Consider the following 12,075-nt stretch of genomic DNA (forward strand, 5'->3'; position numbering starts at 1 on the left):
TTTATTTATTTATCAATTTTAAAAAAATTTGCAGCAAATATATCTAATATTCCTTCTTCCTCCTATTTTTTCCCACTGTGAGGTAGGTTGGGCTCAGAGAGGGAGATTGGCCAAAAGGGGACTACTGTAAGAGGGAACTAGAATTCACCATCTCCTGGTGATTAGGCCAAAGTCTTCCAGCCAATTTTTGTACCTAAGAACTCACCATCATTTTGGTGAGTGCTCCAAAGTCCACCTTTCTTGGTGATTGGTCAAAGTCAACCAGGCAACTTTCATACTTAAGGTGGGACTAGAACTCACCAACTCCTGGTTTCTAGGCCATCAGCTTCACCTCCTGGCATATATATTTCCTACTGGTTTTTTAGGGGACTTAATTTTATAAGACACTGGGGTTTTAAACTTTGTATATTTTAAATTATTTATTTAGCAATTACAGTTCTGTCTATTTTATCCTCCTCTTATTTATGTATTTATCCATTTAATAATTTTTAATTGTTATTATGTATGATGTTTTTGATATGGACTGTACACCGCCCCGAGTCCCTTTTGGGAGAGGGGGCGGTCTAGAAGTGCTAATTAAATTAAATTAAATTAAACCACTACACCAAACTGGCGTGGTGTAAGCTTGGGGAAAGAGGCAGGTTTTAAGGGCTCATTTGAAGAAGAGCAAGGTAGATATCACTCCAAGGGGGAAGCCCTACAGCGGAGAAGGCTTACTTCTTGAATCCCATCAGGCGGCACTATATACCGTATTTTTCGGAGTATAAGACACACCTTTTTCCCTCAAAAAAGAGGCTGACAATCTGGGTGTATCTTATACACTGAATACAGCATTTTATGCCTCCTGAAATCACCCCCCCCCCTTTGCAAAAATGGCCGTGCATAGCCTTTAGGAGGCTTCCAGAGTGCTCCTAAGGGCTGGGGAGGGCAGAAACGAGCGACAAATGGGCCGGGTTTTTTGCTCAATTTCCCCCCCCCCCCAGCCCCCAGGAGCACTCTACAAGCCTCCTAAAGGCTATTCATGCCCCCCACTTTTTTAAAAGGGCCAGTTTTCATGAAAAATGGGCCGTTTTGGGGAGGTTTGCAGAGTGCAAAAACCTTTTTTTAATTTGCCTCTTCAAAACCTTGACACATCTTATACTCCGAAAAATATGGTAATTGATAACTCTCAGAGCATGCCAACTCTTCCAACTTGCAGGAAGAAGCTAAGAGAGAAGATAACCAGGTCCAGTTCATGATGGACAGCATTGTCAAGGTGTAACACTCTTGAAGACTCAAAGCTACCTCTGGTTCAGGGACAGTAGTCTCCAAATCCCATTTGCAGAGCATCAATACTGAGAAAATATGTGTAAGGGCCCTAGAGGCATCTGGCTGGTCCCTATAAGAAACAAATGCTATCACCAAGCTTGCACGTTTCTTCAAGGGATGAAAATGCAATTTTTGCCAGTGGATTTGACCCCTTGTAGTTCTAACATAGGGACGTGGTGGCTCAGTGGCTAAGACGCTGAGCTTGTCGATCAGAAAGTTTGACAGTTCAGTGGTTTGAATCCCTTGCACCGCATAACAGAGTGAGCTCCCGTTACTTGTCCCAGCTTCTGTCAACCTAGCAATGAAAACATGTAAAAAATGCAAGTAGAAAAAGAGGAACCACCTTTGGTGGGAAGGTAACAGCGCAGACGTCTTCGGACAGCGCTTGCTCTTCGCCTTTGAAACGGAGATGAGCACTGCCCCCTAGAGTCGGGAATGACTAGCACATATGTGCGAGGGGAAACTTTACTTTTACCTTTACTTCTAATATAATTTTACCTCATCCTGGAAATAGGTGGTAGCGCATAAGGCTTCATATGGGCTTTTCGCCACCATTCTTAAAATCATTAGGTTCATTTAGGTTTATTTAAAGAAGAAATGATGTGGGATTTCAGATTGAAGTTAATAGGCTCCTTCCATATGATCAACAGGAGCTCCTGGGAGCAGAAATTTATTTGCTAAATCTAACCTTCCCTAAGCTGAGAATCACATTCTTTAAAGTTAGATTTAACATTCTTCCCTCTGCACTTCATCAAGACAGGTGAAGTCTAAGACAGATACCAGATTAGATAAAAGATTAACAGAGTTGGAAGAGACCTTATAGATCATCTAGTCCAACCCCCCCCCCCCACTCAAGCAGGAGACCTTACATTATTTCTGACAAATGGCAGTCCAATATCTTCTTGAAAGCCCCCACAACTTTTGAAATCAATCTCTGTTCCATTGGTTGATTGTTCTCACTGTCAGAAAGTTCCTCCTCATTTCTAGGTTGAATCTCTCCTTGGTCAGTTTCCATCCGTTATTCCTTGTCTGGCCTTCAGGTGCCTTGGAAAATAGCTTGACCCCCTCCTCTCTGTGGCAGCCCCTCAAATATTGGAAGACTGCTATCATGTCTCCCCTGGTCCTTCTCTTCCCTAGACTAGCCATGCCCAGTTCCTGCAACCGTTCTTCATATGTTTTAGTCTCCAGTCCCCCAATCATCCTGGTTGCTCTTCTCTGCACTTTTTCCAGAGTCTCAACATCTTTTTTGTAGTGTGGTGACCAAAACTGGATGCAGTACTCACACGTATTACAACATTGTACTTTTTACAGAGACATTAGGTCAATCTACTTTATACCCTTAATAGATAAATAACCTGGGTGGCCAGATCAATTTGAGATGAACTTTCTCCTTTAGGATCTAAAACCATTGGATTACATGTGCAGTAGCTAAATGTTCTATTGCCTCAATGAAAGCAAGATATAATTGGTCTTTGCTAGCTGCTAATTTATTATATTTATTTGCTTCACTCTGATTTCGTTTGTTTTGTTCTTTTAAATTTTGCTGGTCATTTCCTGAATAAATATTATTAATTGATAGGAATTGCTCTTCAAGGAGCATTAGGGGGAAAAAACCCCACACAAATGAGAATTTCTCTGTCTAGAACTAGATCAAACTTGGTCATGAAAATGAAGCAGGCAGGATGGTCCCAAAGCTGGTATTAGCTGTTTTTGGTGTTGGGCACAGATGAAAGAGTTAGCCTGTTTCTATCTGCGTCGTGGAAAATTTTTCGAATCTTTTGTGCTGTGAAATGCAGATGATTAAACCTTCTGGATCTGTGCCAAGAGTCCTACGGTCTTGGCAGCTGGATTCCTCCAGTGATGCCTCCTACACACACACACACACACACACACACACACACACACACACCACAGTTGCCTTTTAAAGGCAATCTTTGCATCTCAGCTTCTGAACCATTTGGGCACGACTTGAGGGAGAATTTGAACTGGATTGGGGCAGATCAGGAAAGCTGCAAAGCGATAAAAAGAGATTCCCCCCTCCCCCTATGACTCTGTGTTCTAATCTGGAGAACTTGAGTCCCTTGTACCACCACGCTACTTGGACGAGTTTAAGGCAGTGTTTCCCAAACTTGGCCACTTGTAGACGGTGGACTTCAACTTCTAGAATTCCCCAGTCACGCATGAAATGCAGTGCTCTGAGGAAACCTTAGCTTCAGGCAGCCCCTGTGCTTCATTTTATCCTGATTTCTGAGCTGCAGGATTGCTCCGGTTACTCATTTCAGCAAGAGTATCAACGTGCTGCTATGCTCCTCTCCTTTTTGTTGGAATGCAGGAAAAATTGAAGCACAGGGAGAACTGTGGCTTTCAGCCAGAAAGTCCGTGCTGTATTTTCCATTTGACCTTATTGCCTTGTGCTGATTGCTAAAGGAAAATCAGGCTCTTCTTTGAGCTTATCAGCCAGGAATGGAATGGGAAATCCCTCGATCGAGTGCCAAGTCTTCGCTTTGGCTTCTCTTCGTTTCTGAAGAGAAGAAATAAGTCGCGTGTGTCTGCATTGTGCATTTTCCCCAAAGGTTCCTGACCAACTCTGGTTTGCAACAGACCACTTGTAGAGCCAGAAGTCAGGGTGAATTGTGGAGGAGGAGACTACCTGTGGGAATCATATTTATTTTGGGTGTACAGGTGGTCCTTGAGTTACAACCGTAATGGAGCCTGCCCGTCACGATTGTACCTCGTGGCAGTTCTAAAGCAGGCGAGTCATGTGACTCACCCGGTTTTATAATCTTTTTGAGATAATCATGAAATGAATCACACTGTTGTTAAGCAAATTACTCATTAAAATTATTCATCATTTCACTCATAAGTGAAAGTTTGCTATGGGCACAGTTTGGCTGAAAGCTGGAAGTGAATGTTGATTTTCAGCAAAACGGTTTTCAGCAAAATAACCATCAATGCAGGCTAGTTACTAGGCACCCAAAATGCAATCACATCACTCGGGCGGGGGGGGGGGATGACTATTGCAACTTCAAATCGGGGTTGTAAGTACCCCTCGAGTAGATCTGTCAGAACTTTGAATGGTTGCTAAGCGACCAATCATTTTATTTATGTATTTATTTTTCCTATTCTTAACCATCCACCTTAAGCTAAAGACTTCCTGTGTTTTAACAGTGGCTAAGACCCTGAGCTTGTCAATCAGAAAGGTCGGCAGTTCAGCGGTTTGAATCCCTAGTGCCATGTAACAGAATGAGCTCCCCTTACTTGTCCCAGCTTCTGCCAACCTAGCAGTTTGAAAGCATGTAAAAATGCAAGTAGAAAAAGAGGAACCACCTTTGATGGGAAGGTAACAGCATTCCGTGCACCTTTGGCATTGAGTCATGCCGGCCACATGACCACAGAGACGTCTTCGGACATTGCTGGCTCTTCGGCTTTGAAATGGAGATGAGCACTGCCCCCTAGAGTCGGGAATGACTAGCACATATGTGCGAGGGGAACCTTCACCTTTACCTGTGTGTTTATTAGTAGAATTTCTATGTAGCCGAACTGCTGAAAATGACTACATTTTAAAGGGACACAGTAAAATGGTTGGGCCTATGATCATAAATTATTCCAGAATTCTCACTTGAGGCTCAAATTTTCCTTCTTTGAACACATGATGGGAAAAGTTCTAGCTCTCTGAAGAAGTCAGTCATTCTGGGGAAGGTAGAAGGAAAGAGGAGAAAATTGATGATCGGCAGCAAGTTGTATGGACTTTATTACAGGGGTGATGGAAGGTCTGAAGGACAAAATTAGGGACAGATCAGTGGTGGGATTCAATTTTTTTTACTACTGGTTCTGTGGCTTGGTGGCATGGCAGGGGAAGGTCACTGCAAAATCCCCATTTCCTCCTGATCAACTGGGACTCGGGAGGCAGAGAATAGATGGGGGTGGGGCCAGCCAGAGGTGGTATTTGCTGGTGTTATTTCCCCGAACTACTCAAGATTTCCACTACCGGTTCTTCAGAACTGGTCAGAACCTGCTGAATACCTCCTCTGGGACAGATTGCCTTGAAGAAAACCCGTGTAGCTGGTAAAATTTGAAGCTGTGATGATGGCACGTTGTCAGTCTTGCCCACTGAGTCTGCATTTCTTTTTAATTTTTCTATTCTGTGTTCATTCTAGTTTCTTTTCCATATTTTCATGTATAGTTTTCAAAAATCCTAATATCCATCTTGAGAAGAAGAGATTGCCTGCTTCTTCTTTTCCCATGGTTGTCTTTTCCAGGGGTGGGTTCCTGCTGCCATTACTACCGGTTCAGTGCCCAAAAAAGTGTGTTCAGCGCATGTGCGCATGTGCACTTAAAACAGTCTGCACATGCACACAACATAAAAAAGGGGGGAGGATCCATTTTTTCAGTGAGGATTGTTCTGCGCATGTGCAGAACAGAAAATCAAGATGGCGCTGCCGAGGATAGAACCGGTACAGTTACTACCTATTCAGCTGAACTGTACCACACTGGTAGGAACCCACCTCTGGTTTTCTTCATCTTGCAACTCTACAGATGTGTTAGATGTTGAACAAACTCTTTTTTTTTAAACCACAGATGGGGAGAAGAACGGAAGCCGGATGGGTCAAAATGGAAATATTGGGTGAGTGCCACCAACAAGGACGATAGTAAATGTATTCCTTCTGTCAATAAGTTCACAATATCATGATTCAACAAAGTTCACTTAACCAGGTCAGCCAGAGGTTTCCCTCTAGATCAGTGTTTCTCAATCTTGGTAACTTTAAGCCACGTGGACTTCAATTCCCAGAATCCTGAGCCAGCACAGACAATGCAAAGAGTTCTGGAGTTGAGGGTCATACATCTGGAAATTACTACACTTCTGAAAAATTCTAGCCTATTATCCTACCTGGATTCCTTTAGTGACCAGAACATATCCTTATTCTCAACTTAGTGACTGTTCAAGGATACTATGGACCTCCCTGTGGCTATTTATGACCCAGTTCTGAAGTTCCAACATCTGGGCCTGCCCCCCCACAGACAACCACATGAATGCATTTTGGGTGCTCAGCAACCCTCCTGCATTTACAGCTGCTTGTAGTATCCCATGGTCATGTGACAACATTTTACCACAGTTGTGCCAAAAACCAGCCCATAGCAAGCCCATGGTTTGCTTAATGACCACAGTGTTTACTTAATGACCGCTGCAAAAAAGGTCATAAAATTGGGTCAGTCACCAGACCCAATCATAGCTTGCAAACATGATGGGCCGCTCCATTGCAGTTGTAAATCAAAGACTACCTATAATACATATCATATAGGATAAAAATCTCTATAAGGAAGCTCCCACAAAACAATTCCTGTAACAAATTACAGTATTGTCAAACAATTCAGATGTGTAGTGACATCATCATGAAATGTCACCATTGGTCCCAGGGCCTACAAATCAAGGTGATGAAGATGTGATCACACGGATGCTATTATTCATTTCTTCCTTCCTCCTCTTACTCAAGACCCCCCCCCAGTTGAGGTGTCGTCCAGCGCCTTCAACATAATTCTTGTTTCTGTTCAGTCAGTAAGGCATGTCCAACTCAGTGTGATCCCATGGACCATAGCATGTCAGGCTCCCCTGTCCTTTCCTGTCTCCTGGAGTGGCCCAGATTCATGTTCATAGACACAGGGCTACACAAATTTATTTATTAATTTCATTTATATCCTGCCTTTATTATTTTTACAAATAACTCAAGACGGCAAACCCATCCAACACATCTTTCTCTTCTGACTTTCCACACAACAACCTTGGGAGGTGAGTTGAGCTAAGAAAGAGGGGGACTGGCCCAAAGACACCCAACTGAACTCCATAGCTAAGGTGGGCCTAGAACTCACAGGCCTCTGCTTTCTATCCTGCTTCCTTAACCACTAGACTTAGAATAACGTTATTGTCACTTTGAATGTACACTAATCGGCATACATTAAAATGAAATTTCCTTGCATGCAGCTCTCAGAGGGTCACCACCTCCAATATACATTACATAAACATGACTCGATCAATCAATATGCATATACCCACATATCTTATATGACACAGAGAAACAACACAGTCTAGTCCGGATGTATGCATGTACATGGCAAGAGAAACAAATATTGTGAAATACTTTGAAACCTCCTCCCAGAGGAGAGTGACAGAAACAGACCGTGAAGTGGGTGTGAGGGGGTCTCTACCAATGCTTTGAGCTCTAAGCACATAGCGCTTATAAGCAGTATCCTGAGTAACAGGAAACAAGCTTCCTATAATCTTCTCCACTGTCCTTACCACTCTCTGGATGGACTTTCTATCTGAGGCACCGCAGCCATCAAACCAAACAGGGATGCAGTTTGTTAAAATGCTCTCAATTGTGCCTCTGTAGAAAGTGGCCAGGACAGAAGGAGAAAGATGTGCTCTCCTCATCCGACACAGGAAATGCAGACGTTGGTTTACACACTTCACTAGGGATGATGTGTGGAGAGAGATTATTAGTTATCAAACTGGCTCTCACTATTGATAGATAGTTCCCTATTGACCTATGCTTGAGGGTTGTTGTAAGCATTTTTAAAAGTATACACATGTGAAACTCCAGTGTTGGACAAATGTCAATGCTCTTCTGTTGGAAACCCCTTTCACAGCCTATTCTATCTCTGTCTTCAGATTGCAGCCAACTCCTGGGGCAAGGCGTGGGGTGAACATGGCTACTTCCGCATAGCCAGGGGGACCAATGAGTGCGAGATTGAATCCTTTGTGGTGGGCGTCTGGGGCCGGGTTGGTATGGAAGATATGCACCACAAGAAATGAGCAGATTGGACCCTTCAGCCTTGCATTGTGATAACAGGAAGAACTTCTTTCCTTCTGTTGGCCCTATGTTTTCTTCTCCTCAAAGCATCTGGCATCTAGGACAGTCACAGGACATGACTACTATGGGCTTGGCCTCCAAAAACAGCAGCCTTTGTCTCTGTTTTGGCTGAAGCCTAGAACTATCATGTGGATTTTGGACCTGGAAGCGCTTTGGGGGATCCTTCCTCAGATGGTGGGGGAAAGAAACCTGAGAACTTCTGAAACGGCTACCAAAATGCTAAAGTTTCTTGAAAAGGACCAAGAGAAGATATCCAGTATGACATTTTGTTATGTATAGCTCACATACCCACAACCAAAGGGACCTGGAGATATCAGAAGCAAACCTTGCCAGGATTCCCTACCAAGGATGGAAAGTTGTAGATAATCTGAAGAAGCCTGCTGACTGGGAGACCAACCAACATATTTTTTTTGTAGTCCTTTCTGTGATCTACCTTACAGAATCTTCTTGAAAACGATGACGTCTCTGGTTGACCTTCTCCAGAGGCAACCATGGTAAAATAAAGAGTTGTCATCCTCTTGGGCCAAATTTTCAAGCATCTCAGGTGGTACATCTGTGGATGAGTGGATTTTTAGTCCTAGCAGGGATGTCTGTAGCTATGGCCACTGATTCCAAAATGGCAGATGAACTAGATGAAAGAAACCTTGCCTCGTTTTATGTGTCTGCAACATGTCCTAAGATTTTCAAGGATGAAATCAACCCATTTGGAGAGAGGCCAGATTGAGGGAGGCTGGCTTAGCCTTGACTCTCTGTCAACACCGAACAAGTTCTTTCTTGCCCATCCTATCTTAGAATGTGGAATCACAGGGCTGAGAAGAGACCTTAGAGGTCTCCTAATTTAACCCCTACTCAAGGCAGTAATCAAAGCGAAGTAAGTATCTCTGATACCCTTTAGACAACATCAGCCTTTCTCCAACAGTCCTTCTCAGCTAGGTTGGACTTCCGAGCCCCATCATTTCCAACATGGCCATCTATGGGCATCAAGGCACAAATCTCTAGAGAGCCCCAGGATGAGGTCAAGCTGCCTTGTGTGTCCATCACAATGGAAGGAGTTTCTTCCTGTGTTTCTTGAGCTTCCTTGTTCAGCCCACCATGAGGTAGGGCTGCTCCAAAGACAATGCAATTCCTCCCCAGCTCCAGCAGCTGAGTGCTTTGCCAAAGTCCTTCGCTTGACTTTCCAAGCCCAAGCTGAAATCCACCCCCAGGCCATCTGTTATAGGTCCATCTAAACTGGAAAAATAGGAGGAAATTCTACTCCTCCTGTCTCCTCTGCCTGGTTTCAGTTCCCATGGGTTTTGGGTTTTTTTTTCCCCATTTCCCTGCCGCATAGCCAAACCCCAACTTTTGCTGAGTCCGATGACTTGGTGCGCCATGGCTCTGACCCCTAGTGAAAACTTTTATGCTTCTGCCTAAAGCCACTCTCAGGTTACCCCGCTGCCTTTCCTCTTTTTCTTTCTTTTTCTTTTTTCCTCTTTTGGCTTTTGATGTCCGTCTCTGCACCTTCCGTGCTGGCGTGAGAGTCTCTCGCGGCTAAGCCTCCCTTGGCTTAGCGGCCCTTTGTTGAGAACTTAAGGCTGTTGAAAAGGGGAGGCCTTCAGCCAGCCAGGCAGGTTGGTTTTGTGTCCCATTCTGCAAGCTTTGCGAGAGCCAGTATAAACACCGGGCGGCTGCCATTGGTGTGAAAGAAGCGGAAAAAAAGCGCATTAAATGGCGCGTGTTCACGCATGAGCGAGGCAGGGAGCTTTGGAAGAAGTGCCTGTGCCAGCAGTCCTTCCATGGAGCCGGAAAACTCTTTTATGTGAGGATGAAGGGAGAAAGTGGAGCTTCCTCTCCTAATACCTGATCAAAGCAGAGATTAGGGGAATCTTGGCCTAGTTGTCCTGGTGGGGAGGGGGAACGGGACGGGGACAAATCAAGGTTAGCCTTCAGGCTGCAATTAGAAGCTGGTCTAATGGGCTGCTTAGCTGCGTGCATTTGAAAGAAGAGGAACTTCCCTTGATGCTTTCAACTTGGTTACTGAAAACACCCATTTTATGGATTGGAACAATTGGTGGAAAGTCCACAAGCTGGACTTGTACCGGACGCTAAGCTTCCAAAGGACAAAAATCAAATGAAAACCAATGCAAAGAAGCATGGTCCCTAAACGTAGCTGCTAGATTTGTAATAGATCTGAGGAAGCTAGCTTTTCAGGCCGGGCTCAAATCTGTCCTGTTCCAGTAAGCTTTCTCGGTGAGGGGTGTTTTTATGGCTATTTAAAAATATACATATATCATTATTTGGTCTAATTGGCCTTCATTTGGCAATCCAGGCCAAGCCAAGATGAATTTCCTTCAGGTGAACGGAAACAGGGCTGTACGAATGCAACCACCATCCACAGGCAGCCGTAATTCCATTTTAGATTAGGTTTTGCAGCCACTCGGTTTGGCAAGGACTAACCACCTCCATGCAAGCCTATCTGTTGATTCTATCCATTGCTTAGGGCTGGGATGGCGAACCTATGACACGCATGCCCAAAGTGCCGCGTGGAACCATGTCGATTGGCACCTGCAGCTTTGCCCATTCCTCTTCCGGGTTTCTGGCACTCGTGTGACGGTCAGCTGGCCTTCATGCCTGTAGCAGTGCAGGAAACTGGAAGAGCTGGCCTTCCGTTTCTTGGTGTGAGCATGAGCATCAGCCAGCTGATCGTTGCGCGTGCATACATGCCAGTAACCGGAAGACTAGTTGACAGGCAGCCATGCATGCGCCGGAAACTGGAAGTTCAGGGCAGCTCCTCTTCTGGGTTGCGGGTCAGATGAGCACATGCACCCATGTGCTCTGTTTTTTGGCACTCAGTACCCAAAAGGTTCACCACCAGTGGCTTAGGGTAAGTGTGCTAGAAGTTAAGATCCAGATTTGTGTCCAAAGGGTAAACTCTCCTTTCAGTTGAGCTCTGATGTGACCCTTAGGATGTACCTGGGCAGTTTCCTTGGTACGTTATGGAGGTCGTTGATAATTAACCTGTTTCAGATTTCTTTTCAACTTCCCAGTCTCAGCCTGCACTCTGCACCCCTGGAATGTTTTAGAAATCTCACATCTTCCTAGGACTAACCTCACTTAACTTCTGAAACTTCCCGTTCCATAATCAAAGTTGATACCTGAGTGAATAAGCAAAACTCCAATATTCTCTTCCAAAGTTTCCAGGTGCTAAATGTCATTATATGTATATGTATATGTATATGTATATGTATATGTATATGTATATGTATATGTATATGTATATGTATATGTGTTACAACCCCTGGTATGCCCAAATATAACAAAATACATACCTATTTCCCTGGCTCAGCTGATAAGGAGGAGAGCCTGTGGCTTAGTGGCTAATACATCTGCCTAATATGTAATACAGCCCAGGTTCGAATCCCAGTAAGGGTATGGCTAGCTGATGGGAGCTAAATAGCTTGAAATAGATCTATACTAGTCTCCCTTTATTTATTTATCAGCACAAATACAACACACACACACACACACACACACACATATATTCTCTTATCAGGTAAAAAATCTTTATTCCTGGAAAAGAAAAATACAGCTACTAAACATGAATCATCTGCAGCTCAATTTCAGTATTTATTATTTTGCTTTTGTGTGTTTGTTTCTTGTGAATAAAGTGCAGCAAAGATGCTGGCAGGAATTGTGTGTGATTAGTTTATCAGCCCTGTCCTAGATACCCAGCTAAGTTTTATCCTGGTCCCTTCCTGAATTAAATGTGATGATTAGGCTATTTTTTTTTAAGCTTGTAGAATTAGTAGTTGATGAGCTGCGAAAGTTATTTGTAGAGAGGTTTCCCCCCCCCCTTTTCTCCATGAAGAACTACTGAATTTTCACAAGGGCATTAAAGCCTGAAAATGTGATGGATATAGAT

At 43.9% G+C, this 12,075-nt stretch overlaps 1 protein-coding gene across 2 annotated transcripts in view; it reads left to right on the forward strand.

Annotated features, from left to right (window-relative positions):
- TINAGL1 (tubulointerstitial nephritis antigen like 1) overlaps positions 1-11,834 on the forward strand; it is a 45,635-nt gene extending 33,801 nt beyond the window's left edge. For both annotated transcript variants that reach the window (XM_081962613.1, XM_081962614.1), the window contains exons 11-12: positions 5,887-5,932; positions 7,973-11,834. In XM_081962613.1, the coding sequence (XP_081818739.1) occupies positions 5,887-5,932; positions 7,973-8,116 (190 nt within the window). In that variant the 3' untranslated portion in view covers positions 8,117-11,834. The remainder of the gene's footprint in view (positions 1-5,886; positions 5,933-7,972) is intronic.
- Positions 11,835-12,075: the final 241 nt, after the last annotated feature.

This window comes from Natrix helvetica (genome assembly GCF_964273705.1).
Source record: "Natrix helvetica genome assembly, chromosome: 9".
Lineage (NCBI taxonomy): Eukaryota > Metazoa > Chordata > Lepidosauria > Squamata > Natricidae > Natrix > Natrix helvetica.